A 12,633-nucleotide genomic window follows, 5' to 3' on the forward strand; every position below is an offset into this window, starting at 1 on the left:
TTAACGGGCTGTAGTATTTAATGTCAAAATAAAAGTCCCACAAAATAAAAGTGGGCGTGTCTATGGAAACCCATATCGTCTGTTTCAGATATATGAAAGTCTACTTTATTTTTATTTTTAAACCATATTTATTTAATGTGCTATCTGATGTAAGCAGATCAATATTATTCAGTCAATAATACAGCTGAGCAATTCCACTTTGAAACTGCAGCTTCCTAAAAGCAAACCTGGCTTTGGGTGTTGTGAAATTACAAAATAAAAGCATGTTTAATTTTTTAGGGGTGTCATTGAGGAAGAGGGGGGTTAAATCATGAGTTTCTCAATTTTTATATTAATGAATAGTAGCTCATAATGACTAGGTTTTTTATAACATGAGATCAGATAATGGATTGTCTCATATACAAAGGCATGTTTTTAAAGAAGTCTTTGAGAATAGTCAGAACTCTAGTACGACATTCTCAGCTCTGTGTCCTCAGTTCAGCACTGTTAGCTCTAGATATCACGTAAAGGTCGAAAAGCTTGCTATTTGTAATAAGATTCATCCATCTGCAGCACCACACCAACATCACCACAGTCTTCCCAGTAAACAAGGATCGTCCCTGGACGTTCAAAATAGGTCTAAAAGTAGTCTGTCCGTCAAGGACATATTTTAAATGTCAATGGACGTCCAAATTCCATCTTAATAAGTTAGTTAAGTGGTGACCAATCGATAACGTCAGTCGACGTCCAAAACGCGTTTTATACAAGTAATTTATTTCGGGACCAATTAATAACGTCGATGGACGTCCAAAATATGTCTAATAGTCATCTTTTCAATGTCTGTGTTTGGACGTCTTTTCAACTTTCATTTTCAACCTTAAGAGAACGTTGATTAGACGGCAGTCATTACGTTATTTCAACGTTGAATCAACGGCTAATTGTTTACTGGGTTAGGACAACAGTTCTGAACCAGCAGTTGTAGGATATGTGATGTTTAGTCTTGCCCCATTATTACTGTTATTACTTGACACAAAAAGTTTATGGTTATGGACACGGGTAGTTTTATATTTTATATATATTCATTAATTTTAAACACAAGTGCAAGTGAGACACATTAGATATTTTTACTGTTCTTGATGTTGAGGAAATTTGGCTGAAATTGTTTGGCAGGTCTAAATGAACCTGTTCAGATTCGTCGGTGACTTAACTTGGCTAATGAATGAAAAAAGGGTAAAGTCACTGGTGCAAAAGTATGCCTCTCAAAGCTTGTAAAAAGTGTGTCAAGCTAACTTCCAAATTACTGCCTGTAAATGCATTTATCGCCCTGTGAAGGACTGGCGTCCCCTCCAGGGTGTATTCCCGCCTTGCGCCCGATGATTCCAGGTAGGCTCTGGACCCCCCGCGACCCTAAATTGGATAAGCGGTTACAGATAATGGATGGATGGATGGAAATGCATTTATCATTTAGAACAGTTTACAATAGGGATGGGGAACACTTTTCCAAGGGAGGGCCAAATAATTACTTACTTATCAGGTGGCAAGCCACAGAACAATTTTAAATTATAGCCAACAAATATGGGCATAATACTCTTCAAAATATCTTTACACACCTTAACTCTCTGTGCCTCCTGCCTAATATTTGCAGTATTATAATATAGCATGGCAAATGCTTTCCCAGTAAACAAGGAACGTCCCTGAACGTTCAGAATAGGTCTAAAAGTAGTCTGTCCGTCAAGGACATATTTTAAACGTCAATGGACGTCCAAAATCCATCTATATAAGTTAGTTAAGTGGTGACCAATCGATAACGTCAGTGGACGTCCAAAACGCATTTTATGCGCGTTTTATGCAAGTAATTTATTTTGGGACCAATTAATGACGTCAATGAACGTCCAAAATACGTCTAATAGTCGTCTTTTCAACGTCTGTGTTCGGACGTCTTTTCAACTTTCATTTTCAACCTTAAGAGAACGTTGATTAGACGGCAGTCATTACGTTATTTCAATGTTGAATCAATGGCTGAATGTTTACTGGGTTAATACATGCGACGTTATTACTGTTTATCCTGGATGTCTGAGGACTATGGTACAAACGTGTTAAGGCTAAAACCATGTATTTCAGTTTCCATGCTATTGTTGCCATTTTCACAGACAGAGGTAAGTTATCTTGTCCTAGAGTCTGATCTTTGTACTCACCACAAAGCGACCAAACCCAAAGCCTTTAAAACAGTTTACAATCTGACACTGACATTGTATTTAAGTCGTTGCAAAAGAAAAATAATTATGGACTTCTGCAAAGTGCTCCCAGAGGGGAATGAGCGATATTTAATTACAGGGTCCTTTCTATCCGCTTTTCACAGCATATTTCTTATTAATACTGTGACATTTGTGATTGAGTTGTATGATTTTTCTGCAAGTAGATTTTTCTACAGTATGTTAATCAGCGGAGAACACAATTACAATGCAAGTGGTCCCAGGAGGGGTGTAATTAAACACACTGATGGCTTACTCCACTTCTTTTCTTGTTGTTTGCTGGGGAAAGTGCACTGTTAAAGAGCAATGTTCAGACCCAGGGGGCATGTATCTAGCACTAACTGTCAGTATATGGCTTTGTTTTTATGGGTGTTGGTTTGTGAAGAGGTTTTCACTGGAAAAAGGCAATGAAGGTAAGTCAGTTGTCTCTCTAGTGTAGCTGCTATTTTAAGATTTATATGACATTCTCTGGCACAAGTATCACAACAGGAGTCTGGAGCTACATGTGACATGTCAGTAAATCTAACTGGGCCGTCTATTTTAAATGAATGTTTAAATGTTTGGTTGCTTTCTCGCAGCAGCAGTGACATTTCTGCTGTGCTGAGCAAATGAAAGCAAATTGATATAATGGACCTTTGCAAAAGTTTGGACACTCCGTTAAAATACTGGTTTGTTTTGAAAAGAAGGGCACATCTTCAGCTGAGATTGTACTTGAAATGTGACACTTGTGGCAGGGTTGCTGTTTATTGGCGTTGTTATACATGCTGAAAATAGCTAGATTTAGTGTTAAATGTGTACATTCTTATGAAAGAGAATTAGTTTAATTTCTGTTAAATCCCCAAACAGCAACTGTGCTGTAATCATTCAGAGAAGGACACTTATTTTCATGTAAATATTTCCAAGCTTTTGAGGTATATAGGCTTTACCTTTGCTTTAAAGTCATACAATGTTTTTTTTTTCTCCCTGTTCTTTCTGCTGCCTTTTTTTCTGTTAATTCTGTCTAGTTAAACATGTAGTGTTCCGAGTTAAAAAGTTGCTAACGTATCACAGTAATCTTCATTGAAAGCACATCCACGTGGGATGGGTTTAAAATGTAACTACTTCTACGTGGGATGGGTTTAAAATGTAACTACTTCTACTACTAAAAAGTGATGAGTCTTAACTTTTACAAGGCTCCTATTCTCCACGTTTTCTCTCGCAGGGCTCCGTATCAAAACAAACATATTTGACATGACCATTTTCCACGTTATTATTGAATTACACTGGGCTGTCTTTGCAGCAGGGGCGGCACGGTGGCGCAGCAGGTAGTGTCGCAGTCACACAGCTCCAGGGGCCTGGAGGTTGTGGGTTCGATTCCTGCTCCGGGTGACTGTCTGTGAGGAGTTGGTGTGTTCTCCCCGTGTCCGCGTGGGTTTCCTCCGGGTGCTCCGGTTTCCTCCCACAGTCCAAAAACACACATTGGTAGGTGGATTGGTGACTCAAAAAAAAGTGTCCGTAGGTGTGTGTGTTGCCCTGTGAAGGACAATGGTTCCAGGTAGGCTCTGGACCCACCCTGAACTGGATAAGTGGTTACGGATAATGAATGAATGAATGTCTTTGCAGGTTTGCCTTTAAGATACATACATTTTAAATCACGAGCTGCAAATTTAATGCTAATTAATGTTCTGAGAAATTTTTAAAAACATTTGAACAGGAATATTCGGCTTAAATATGAGTCTGAAACGCTCCAGCATGAGTTGACAGGGCTAAACGTGTAAAGGCAGAATAGTCAAACATGTATTAACATGCATTAGCAAGCTTCAACTCTTTACCTATTCTACAAACTCTTATTTCAATCAAATGTCTCTGTATCTTTCCATGATATACTCTGTGTACCACAACAGCTAAAAGCTAACTTGGTGCTATGATGCAACAGCAAGCTTTAATGACCTGGCTTTGTGTACATTGGCTACAAATGACTGCAACTTCATTTCCATTTACAGGCTCAATGATGGCGTCCGATCCAGGCCATAGCTTTCTCCGTTTGCTGCGCTATGTCATTCTGGTTGTAGCCATCCTGCTAATGGGTTCTCTGTACTACAGCCCTTCATTTCGCTGCTTGACCCAACAACTCAGCCCCGTCCACTCAGTTCCCCGCCACATCCTGGTACTTGTCTGGTTCTGGCCTTTTAACATGACCTTTGACCTTGATAGTTGCAGGTCCCAGTTCAACATAGAAGGCTGCCTGCTAACAGTGGATCGCCAACTGTATAATAAAGCAGATGCTGTGCTTATCCACCACAGGGATATCTCCTGGGATCTGTCGAATTTACCCAGATCTCCTCGGCCACCTCACCAGAAGTGGATCTGGATGAATGCAGAGTCACCGTCCAACACGGAGCAAATCCCTGGCCTGGACAAGATGTTTAACATCTCCTTGAATTACCGCAGGGATGCAGACATTAGAGTGCCTTACGGATGGATGACACCAATCGAGAAGAACCTTGAGGATTTTGAGCTTCCTAAGAAAAACAAAATTGTCTGCTGGGTTGTTAGTAATTACCAGCACCAGCACAGAAGGGTGCATTACTACAGAGAACTGACGAAGTACATCCGGGTTCACGTGTATGGGGAATATTTCAACAAGCCACTTTCTGAGAAGGAATACAAACAGACCATATCTAGCTGTAAGTTCTACCTTGCCTTTGAAAACTCAGTGCATAAGGACTACATCACTGAGAAACTCTTCAACGCGCTGGTGCTGGGGGCTGTCCCGGTGGTTTTCGGCCCCTCCAGGCAGAATTATGAGCGCTTCGTATCCAGTGACGCTTTTATTCACGCGGAGGATTTTCCCTCTGTGAGAGCCCTGGCCAAGTACCTCTTCCTTTTGCATGAAAACGAGGCGCCGTACCGCAGGTACTTCACATGGAGAAGGCGCTTTGAAGCCCAAACCTCTTCTTTTCCCGCAGAACATGCTTGCCGCTCTTGTGAATACATCCGACGAAACAGGCAGTATCAAGTGCTGACAAATCTGTATCGTTGGTACTGGGATGGTGATATCAGACAAGACATGTCTCTGTCCTTTTACTAACAGCTCAAGAGTTTTCAGAGGAAGGTCATTCTTGCCAGATAGTGGTGAAAAATGGTGTTTGTGGCATCAGTATTTCTCTATTTAAGAGTTAATTAATATATTTATGTTGTATATTAAAAAAATACTATATACTAGTGGGAAGGCAATGAGGAGAAGTGTTTGTAAGTGGTAGTAGTGGTGCTAGTTGTGAGTTTGAAGTTGTTCTTCCAGTCCACACACATCTGTTGGAATAGACACATCGCATGGGCTGTGTTTATTGTGTTCTTTCCCATCATGCCAAAGAAAATTAGACTTTTGTCAGTTTGTTTCTGTTGTGTTTAGTGGCTGTTTGGGATGCTGCGCAATGGAAGCGATATTAGCTTAAAGAGTTACACGGGTAAAATATAATAATAATAATCAGATACAAATCAATAGGCTAATGTAAAAATATATATAAAATGTACTCTGCCTCCCGCTGGGTGCTACCTTGTAGCCTTCATGAGTGGACACTGACATAATAGACATTGAGGATAATAAACTGGCAGATAAATAAAATTACTACAATTACAATTTTTTTTTCATATTTTTACTTGCTAACTTTTTACTATTTAGAATCAGATCTATTACCTTCCATAATTTGTTTGTAAGTCCCGCTCCGGGTGACTGTGAGGAGTGTGGTGTGTTCTCCCTGTGTCTGCGTGGGTTTCCTCCGGGTGACTGTCTGTGAGGAGTGTGGTGTGTTCTCCCTGTGTCTGCGTGGGTTTCCTCCGGGTGACTGTCTGTGAGGAGTGTGGTGTGTTCTCCCTGTGTCTGCGTGGGTTTCCTCCGGGTGACTGTCTGTGAGGAGTGTGGTGTGTTCTCCCTGTGTCTGCGTGGGTTTCCTCCGGGTGACTGTCTGTGAGGAGTGTGGTGTGTTCTCCCTGTGTCTGCGTGGGTTTCCTCCGGGTGACTGTCTGTGAGGAGTGTGGTGTGTTCTCCCTGTGTCTGCGTGGGTTTCCTCTGGGTGACTGTCTGTGAGGAGTGTGGTGTGTTCTCCCTTTGTCTGCGTGGGTTTCCTCCGTGTGACTGTCTGTGAGGAGTGTGGTGTGTTCTCCCTGTGTCTGCGTGGGTTTCCTCTGGGTGACTGTCTGTGAGGAGTGTGGTGTGTTCTCCCTGTGTCTGCGTGGGTTTCCTCCGGGTGACTGTCTGTGTGTGGAGTTTGGTGTGTTCTCCTCAAAAGTGTCCATAGGTGTGAGTGAATGTGTGTGTGTTGCCCTGTGAAGGACTGGCGCCCCCTCCAGGGTGTGTTCTCGCCTTGCACCCAATGCAAGGTAGGCTCTGGACTCACAGCGGCCCTGAACTGAATAAGCGGTTACAGATAATGAATGGATTTGTTTGTATTTGCTTAAAATGAATTTCCCAGCATAATATCCTAAAATATTCAGTTAAGACAAACTTTGACTTGCTGGTTTTGTATGATCTTGGAAGATGCTTGACTGGCCAGTTGGAAAATGTGACATATTTTAACAAATTTCAGCTGCTCAAACTGTCTTAATCAGGGATTACAGAGGCAGCGAGTATAAGGCAGGAGTCATATTATTTTTATTATTATGATTCTATTCAATTTCTTTTTTCTTTCCAAATATAAAACACTATTTCAAGACTTGCCACAACAAATTAAAATAACAAACGTGGAAACTAAAAACAGCACAGTCCAATTTATCTCTACTGCTCAGTACAGTTTTTTTTAAATATATATATAAATATCCAACAGGTGGCGCCATAACTCCACTCTCTCTCGGTTTTTTTTTCCCGCCATGGGAAATGTGCCGTTCATTACCTTTAAACACAGCTTGAGGAGCGGAGATGACCGTAGACAAAATGACGGATGTGTTGTAGTTCTGGCTCCAGGCTCTTAGTAGTTAGCTCTGGGAGAGCTTCTCTAATGAGGCCACAATAAAAGAAAAGAGAATAATAAAGTGAGAAACTGCGGAAAAACTGAGGGCCCTCCACTACCTCAGTACTGCTGATCCCCACTCCGAACAAACATATCCATCTTTATCTGTGGCATATGTATCAATTTAGCTTCAGTAATTGGCATTGCAGGAATATTAATAAATGGCTAAATGTTTTGTTAGTCTCTCACTCTCTCAGCTTTATTCTGTCTCACTACTTTCACTTTTCTCTGTTCCATTTTACTTTACTTTCCTCTTTCTTTAGTGAATAGTCTCTGAATTTCTCTCTTCACCCCTCAGTTTCTTTTACCTCTACCTTTCTGTCTCTCCTTTGTACTGTTTTTCATTCTGTGGGTCAAACATATGTTGCTCCTTTGCCTCAGGCCTTCGCATGTCCCTGTGACACTTGTGAAGGGGAAGGAGTCAGACACACACACACACACACACACACACACACACACACACACACACAATCGTCTATTTCACTCTTTCACTTTGTCTCCCTCCTCCTTGTACTCACTGTCACTCTCTCTCTCTCTCTCTCATTCTCTCTCTCTCTCTCTCATTCTCTCTCTCTCTCTCTCTTTCATTCTCTCCCTCTCTCTCTCTCTCTCTCTCTCTCTCTCTTTCATTTTCTCCTCTCTCATTCTCTCTCTCTCTCTCTCTCTCATTCTCTCTCTCCTCTCTCATTCTCTCTGTCTCTCTCTCTCATTCTCTTTCTCCTCTCTCTCTCCTCTCTCATTCTCTCTCTCTCTCTCATTCTCTCTCTCTCTCTCATTCTCTCTCTCTCATTCTCTCTCTCTCTCTCTCTCTCTCTCTTTCATTTTCTCCTCTCTCATTCTCTCTCTCTCTCTCTCTCATTCTCTCTCTCCTCTCTCATTCTCTCTGTCTCTCTCTCTCATTCTCTTTCTCCTCTCTCTCTCCTCTCTCATTCTCTCTCTCTCTCTCATTCTCTCTCTCTCTCTCATTCTCTCTCTCTCATTCTCTCTCTCTCTCTCTCTCTCTCTCTCTCTCTCTCTCTCTTTCATTTTCTCCTCTCTCATTCTCTCTCTCTCTCTCTCATTCTCTTTCTCCTCTCTCTCTCCTCTCTCATTCTCTCTCTCCTCTCTCATTCTCTCTGTCTCTCTCTCTCCTCTCTCATTCTCTCTCTCTCTCTCTCATTCTCTCTCATTCTCTCTCTCTCATTCTCTCTCTCTCTCTCTCTCATTCTCTCTCTCTCTCTCTCTCTCTCTCTCTCTCTCTCTCTCTCTCTCTCTCTCGCCTGCTTTTCTGTAATGTCACAGTTCAGCGCTGAACGTCACTGAGTTGATGGAGGGGAAAAAAACGGAGGACTAGGGTGGAGGGGAGGAGAATTGACAGGAGGGAGTGAGAGTACTGTATTTGCCATCGTGTGTATGACTGAAACAGACATGCGCACACACACACACACACATACACACTTGCCTGTGGGTGTGATGGTGGTGTAAAATAGCTCATTGTGGCGAGAACACAGCGGGTGTTTAATATGTTCCCCCCATCGCTGCTGGGCCTAGAGTCTGGTGAGAGTTTTTTTTTTCCTTCTCTGGAGTCCAAAACCCGAAAGAAAGCGTGTACGCTGCCAAAATACACCTACGTTTTCCCTCTCTCTCTCAATCCTCCGGTGCAAGCCCACCGATGGGCGAGAACACACCCACCCAGCTTCAAAACAGCTGTCAGCAGTGTTTGCATGAAGCTAACCTAGTACTCAGCATTCTCCAGAGACAGCCTACATTCCCTTAAATATAGTACACAGCACAAATTGTGAGGTGATAGATCTGATGTGTCTTTCATACAAGCCCCATATTTGGCAGAGAATCTGCCACAGAGAGTTCCACTATAACATACAGCAGTTTCTAAAATGCAACCAATACAGAGTGATGCACCCGTTGGTGTTAATGGAATCCAGACTGTGTGCAGCATGCGCATGCCCTTTCCTATAGGACCAGGGGTAAATATGGAGACTGCTGATTGGTTATGGGTGTGCACAAATCACATGCATCATGATGTCCAACAATACGCCTGTCTCCAGAAATCGGTTTGTCTAGAACCCGGTTGAACGCAATCTCCTAATGAGAAATATAAGAAAAACTGGCAAGATTTAGGATGATTTCACTTAATACTATCATTTTTTTTTTCCAGTGAAAACAGCCTGAGCTCATAGGTAAAGGCAGAAATCAGCAGGTTATTTGTGGCAGCAGAACTGCAGTGATTCCATAAAGGAAGTCGATGAGATTATGGAGTCAGTCGCAGTCATTTTCACACATAAGCGTTCTCTTCATCACTCCGGAGCAGTCAATAGCTTCGACTCAATCAGCGCTAATGTAGGGGAAGACACGTAACTGAGCAATTAAATAACAATGAGTTCACTCCATGCTCACACATCATAAAGGGAATGCACCTACACACACACACACACACACACACACAGGTTTCTTTCTAGACCTCAGAATATAGGCTCCCTATATAATTTCTTATATACAATAATAATGAGCCTGTCTCAATTACTACATCTTTTTTATAAGATATGAAATCCATGAATTAAAATGCATACATCTCATAATTAAATTCTTTTGTACATTTGTAATTTTTGTGATACTACATTTTAAGCCTTTCAGCCACACCTCTTGTTGACAGGACTTCCAGATCAAGCACATAGACATGCACATCTGTATAAACAAACAATGGCTACTCAAACAAAAGATCACCTAGCAACACCCGGAGTCCAGAGCCTACCTGGAATCATTGGGCGCAAGGCGGGAACACACCCTGAAGGGGGCACCAGTCCTTCACAGGGCAACACACACACACTCACACATTCACACACACACTCACACCTACGGACACTTTTGAGTCGCCAATCCACCTGCAACGTGTGTTTTTGGACTGTGGGAGGAAACCGGAGCACCCGGAGGAAACCCACGCAGACACAGGGAGAACACACCAACTCCTCACAGACAGTCACCTGGAGGAAACCCACGCAGACACAGGGAGAACACACCACACTCCTCACAGACAGTCACCCGGAGGAAACCCACGCAGACACAGGGAGAACACGCCACACTCCTCACAGACAGTCACCCGGAGGAAACCCACGCAGAAATTGTACAAAAAACAAACTGTGGGTGTGTGAATGACATTCGTACTGTAAGAGACAGATGCTGAATTGGGAGCTCATTGGAAAGCTCTGAAAAACAACGTCAAACAGATTAACAGCCTGACGAGAGGAGAAAAATACACCCAAATCAAAGACAAAAGCACACCCAGAGAGAATAAACTCCAGCTGGGAGTGGCAGCTCATTGACCAGGATCAGCATACCGTGGTTTTATACAGTATAAGTAAGTGTGTGTGTGTGTGTAAGTAAGAGTAAGTAAAAGCAGGAGAGAGGGAGTGAGCTAGGAGAGTGCTATGACATGCTGATCTGAGAGGCAGAGGGAATTGGGTGATCTGGTCGAGGTTATTAGTTAGGCTCTGCTAGACCATGTAATAGTCTCACAGTGCAACAGGAAGCTGGCGCTCCAGGCCCACCATCATCTTGACATAGAGCTGTGGACGACATTTAGCGTCCACACACACACACACACACACACTCATCAACTCTTATACACATACCATGTAACCATGTTGTAATTCAGAAGTCCCCATGTTTACAGAAAAACATGTCCGTTTTGACATTGCAGGGACATTAGTCTAGCTCTCATGTTGCATCTGTGAATCATTTAAAGAATTAATTATTAACTATGTATTTTCATAAGGTAGTGCTTATTTAAGATCAAGCACTTCTCATCAGGAGGTCGCTTTCACCCCAGCTCTAGGGTCCTGAGTTCGTGGGACTGACTCCAGTGACTCTCTGTGAGGAGTTTGGTGTGTCCTCCCTGTGTCTGTGGATTGGCACCTTGGCAGGTGGATTGACTATTCAGAAGTGTCCATAGGTTTGAGTGCACAGTGCTCTGTTCAGTATGTGTTCTAGCCTTTCATGAAATAATGCAGGTAGGCTCCAGACCCACTGCAACCCTGAACTGGATAAGTGGTTACAGAAAACGAATATATGAATCAATCAATATCAGCTTATCAAATGTACTGCTAAGTTCTCTGTAGCTCTCAAAAGTACTGCAGTGGCTTTAGTCTCCATCACATTTCTCAGGTAGTGCTTTTTCATTATTAGTCATGTTCAGTTTTTATGATACTGATCTGTAGCTAGAAAAAAAACACACGGTAAATGTAACTTTAAAAAGGTACTGCAGTGATGTTAAAGTCCAGTTGTGTTCAGAAGGAGAGGGGGATATATTACTGTAACAGTAGATGAAGGCAAACACAAACGCAATATAACAATTTTATTAAAACAAGAAAAGCAAAAACGTCTGACAAGAATTAAGAATGACAAAAGCAAACAACAGCTACAAGAGACATAGGACTACAAATAAAGAAACTAAAACACAGAGAAAAGAAACCTGGAAACTAGGCTAAACACATAAGGTGTTAGGGTGATGTCCTCTTTTACCCGGACATGTACTCTTTTTTAGACTTAAAAAAATGTCCGGTCGGAATTTCACAAACGTCCGGCATTTTGTTTTTCTAGATCTTACAGAGAACTTCGAGAAGTTTCGTTCACAAACTAGTCCCGCCCTCCCCTACTCCGATTGGTTCGCTTGAGTGAGAAGGGGGCGTGGTGAAGTAGCCTAAAATCTTCTGATTGGACGGTCTGACTGTAGCGCTACCGTTATTGGTCGATAACCTTCTCTGTAAACATTTAATTGGTCAGTCTGCACGTCAGTAGTCCTTGTTTACGTCAGGCAAAGCTCATGTACCCACCCTCATCTCGAGCAGCTATGCCGAAACGTAAATGTAAGTTCTCGGATGAATTAAAAAAGAAATTTCCATGTTTTGTGTAGCAAATAAAGGTGTAAAAGACCTAAAAGCACACATGGGTTCAGCTAAATATACAACGGCAGTGAGGCGCGAGAGCTCATCATCCACCCCCCACCCTGTCTTTTTTATCACCATCTAAGATCTGGTCACCCTAACTAGACTGAAACGTGAAACAGGTAAACAAGAAAGTGACAGATAAACAATTAATCCAAGAAACAGAAAGAAACAGTAGAACTACACTAAAAACTAAAACAGATACAAACACATGGGACTGACCAAACGGGACTAAGCTAGGGCAGGGCTAAATGCTAACAAACAGATACTATAATTAGCAAAACTGCTCACAGTAGGCTAAAAGCTAACGAGGGAGCAATCGAGCAAGACACAGTCTAAATAAAGGTACCTGAAAGGCACAAACATTAGCGAACATACTAGAGATCAACTTGATATTACATAAGTCAGAGGGACAAAATGAACAACACTAGTACAGACCAAAGGCTAACACACAGAGACTAAATAAGAGCAAGTAGTTAA

The 12,633-nt window shown here is 42.2% G+C and overlaps 1 protein-coding gene across 1 annotated transcript; it reads left to right on the forward strand.

Annotated features, from left to right (window-relative positions):
* Window positions 1-4,221: 4,221 nt before the first annotated feature.
* LOC136699987 (4-galactosyl-N-acetylglucosaminide 3-alpha-L-fucosyltransferase 9-like) lies at window positions 4,222-5,301 on the forward strand. The gene has a single exon (XM_066675084.1). The coding sequence runs from the start codon at window positions 4,222-4,224 to the stop codon at window positions 5,299-5,301; it is 1,080 nt and encodes a 359-aa protein (XP_066531181.1).
* The last annotated feature ends 7,332 nt before the right edge of the window (window positions 5,302-12,633 follow it).

The sequence above is a fragment of the Hoplias malabaricus genome, chromosome 6 (assembly GCF_029633855.1).
Source record: "Hoplias malabaricus isolate fHopMal1 chromosome 6, fHopMal1.hap1, whole genome shotgun sequence".
In the NCBI taxonomy this organism is placed as follows: Eukaryota; Metazoa; Chordata; class Actinopteri; order Characiformes; family Erythrinidae; genus Hoplias; species Hoplias malabaricus.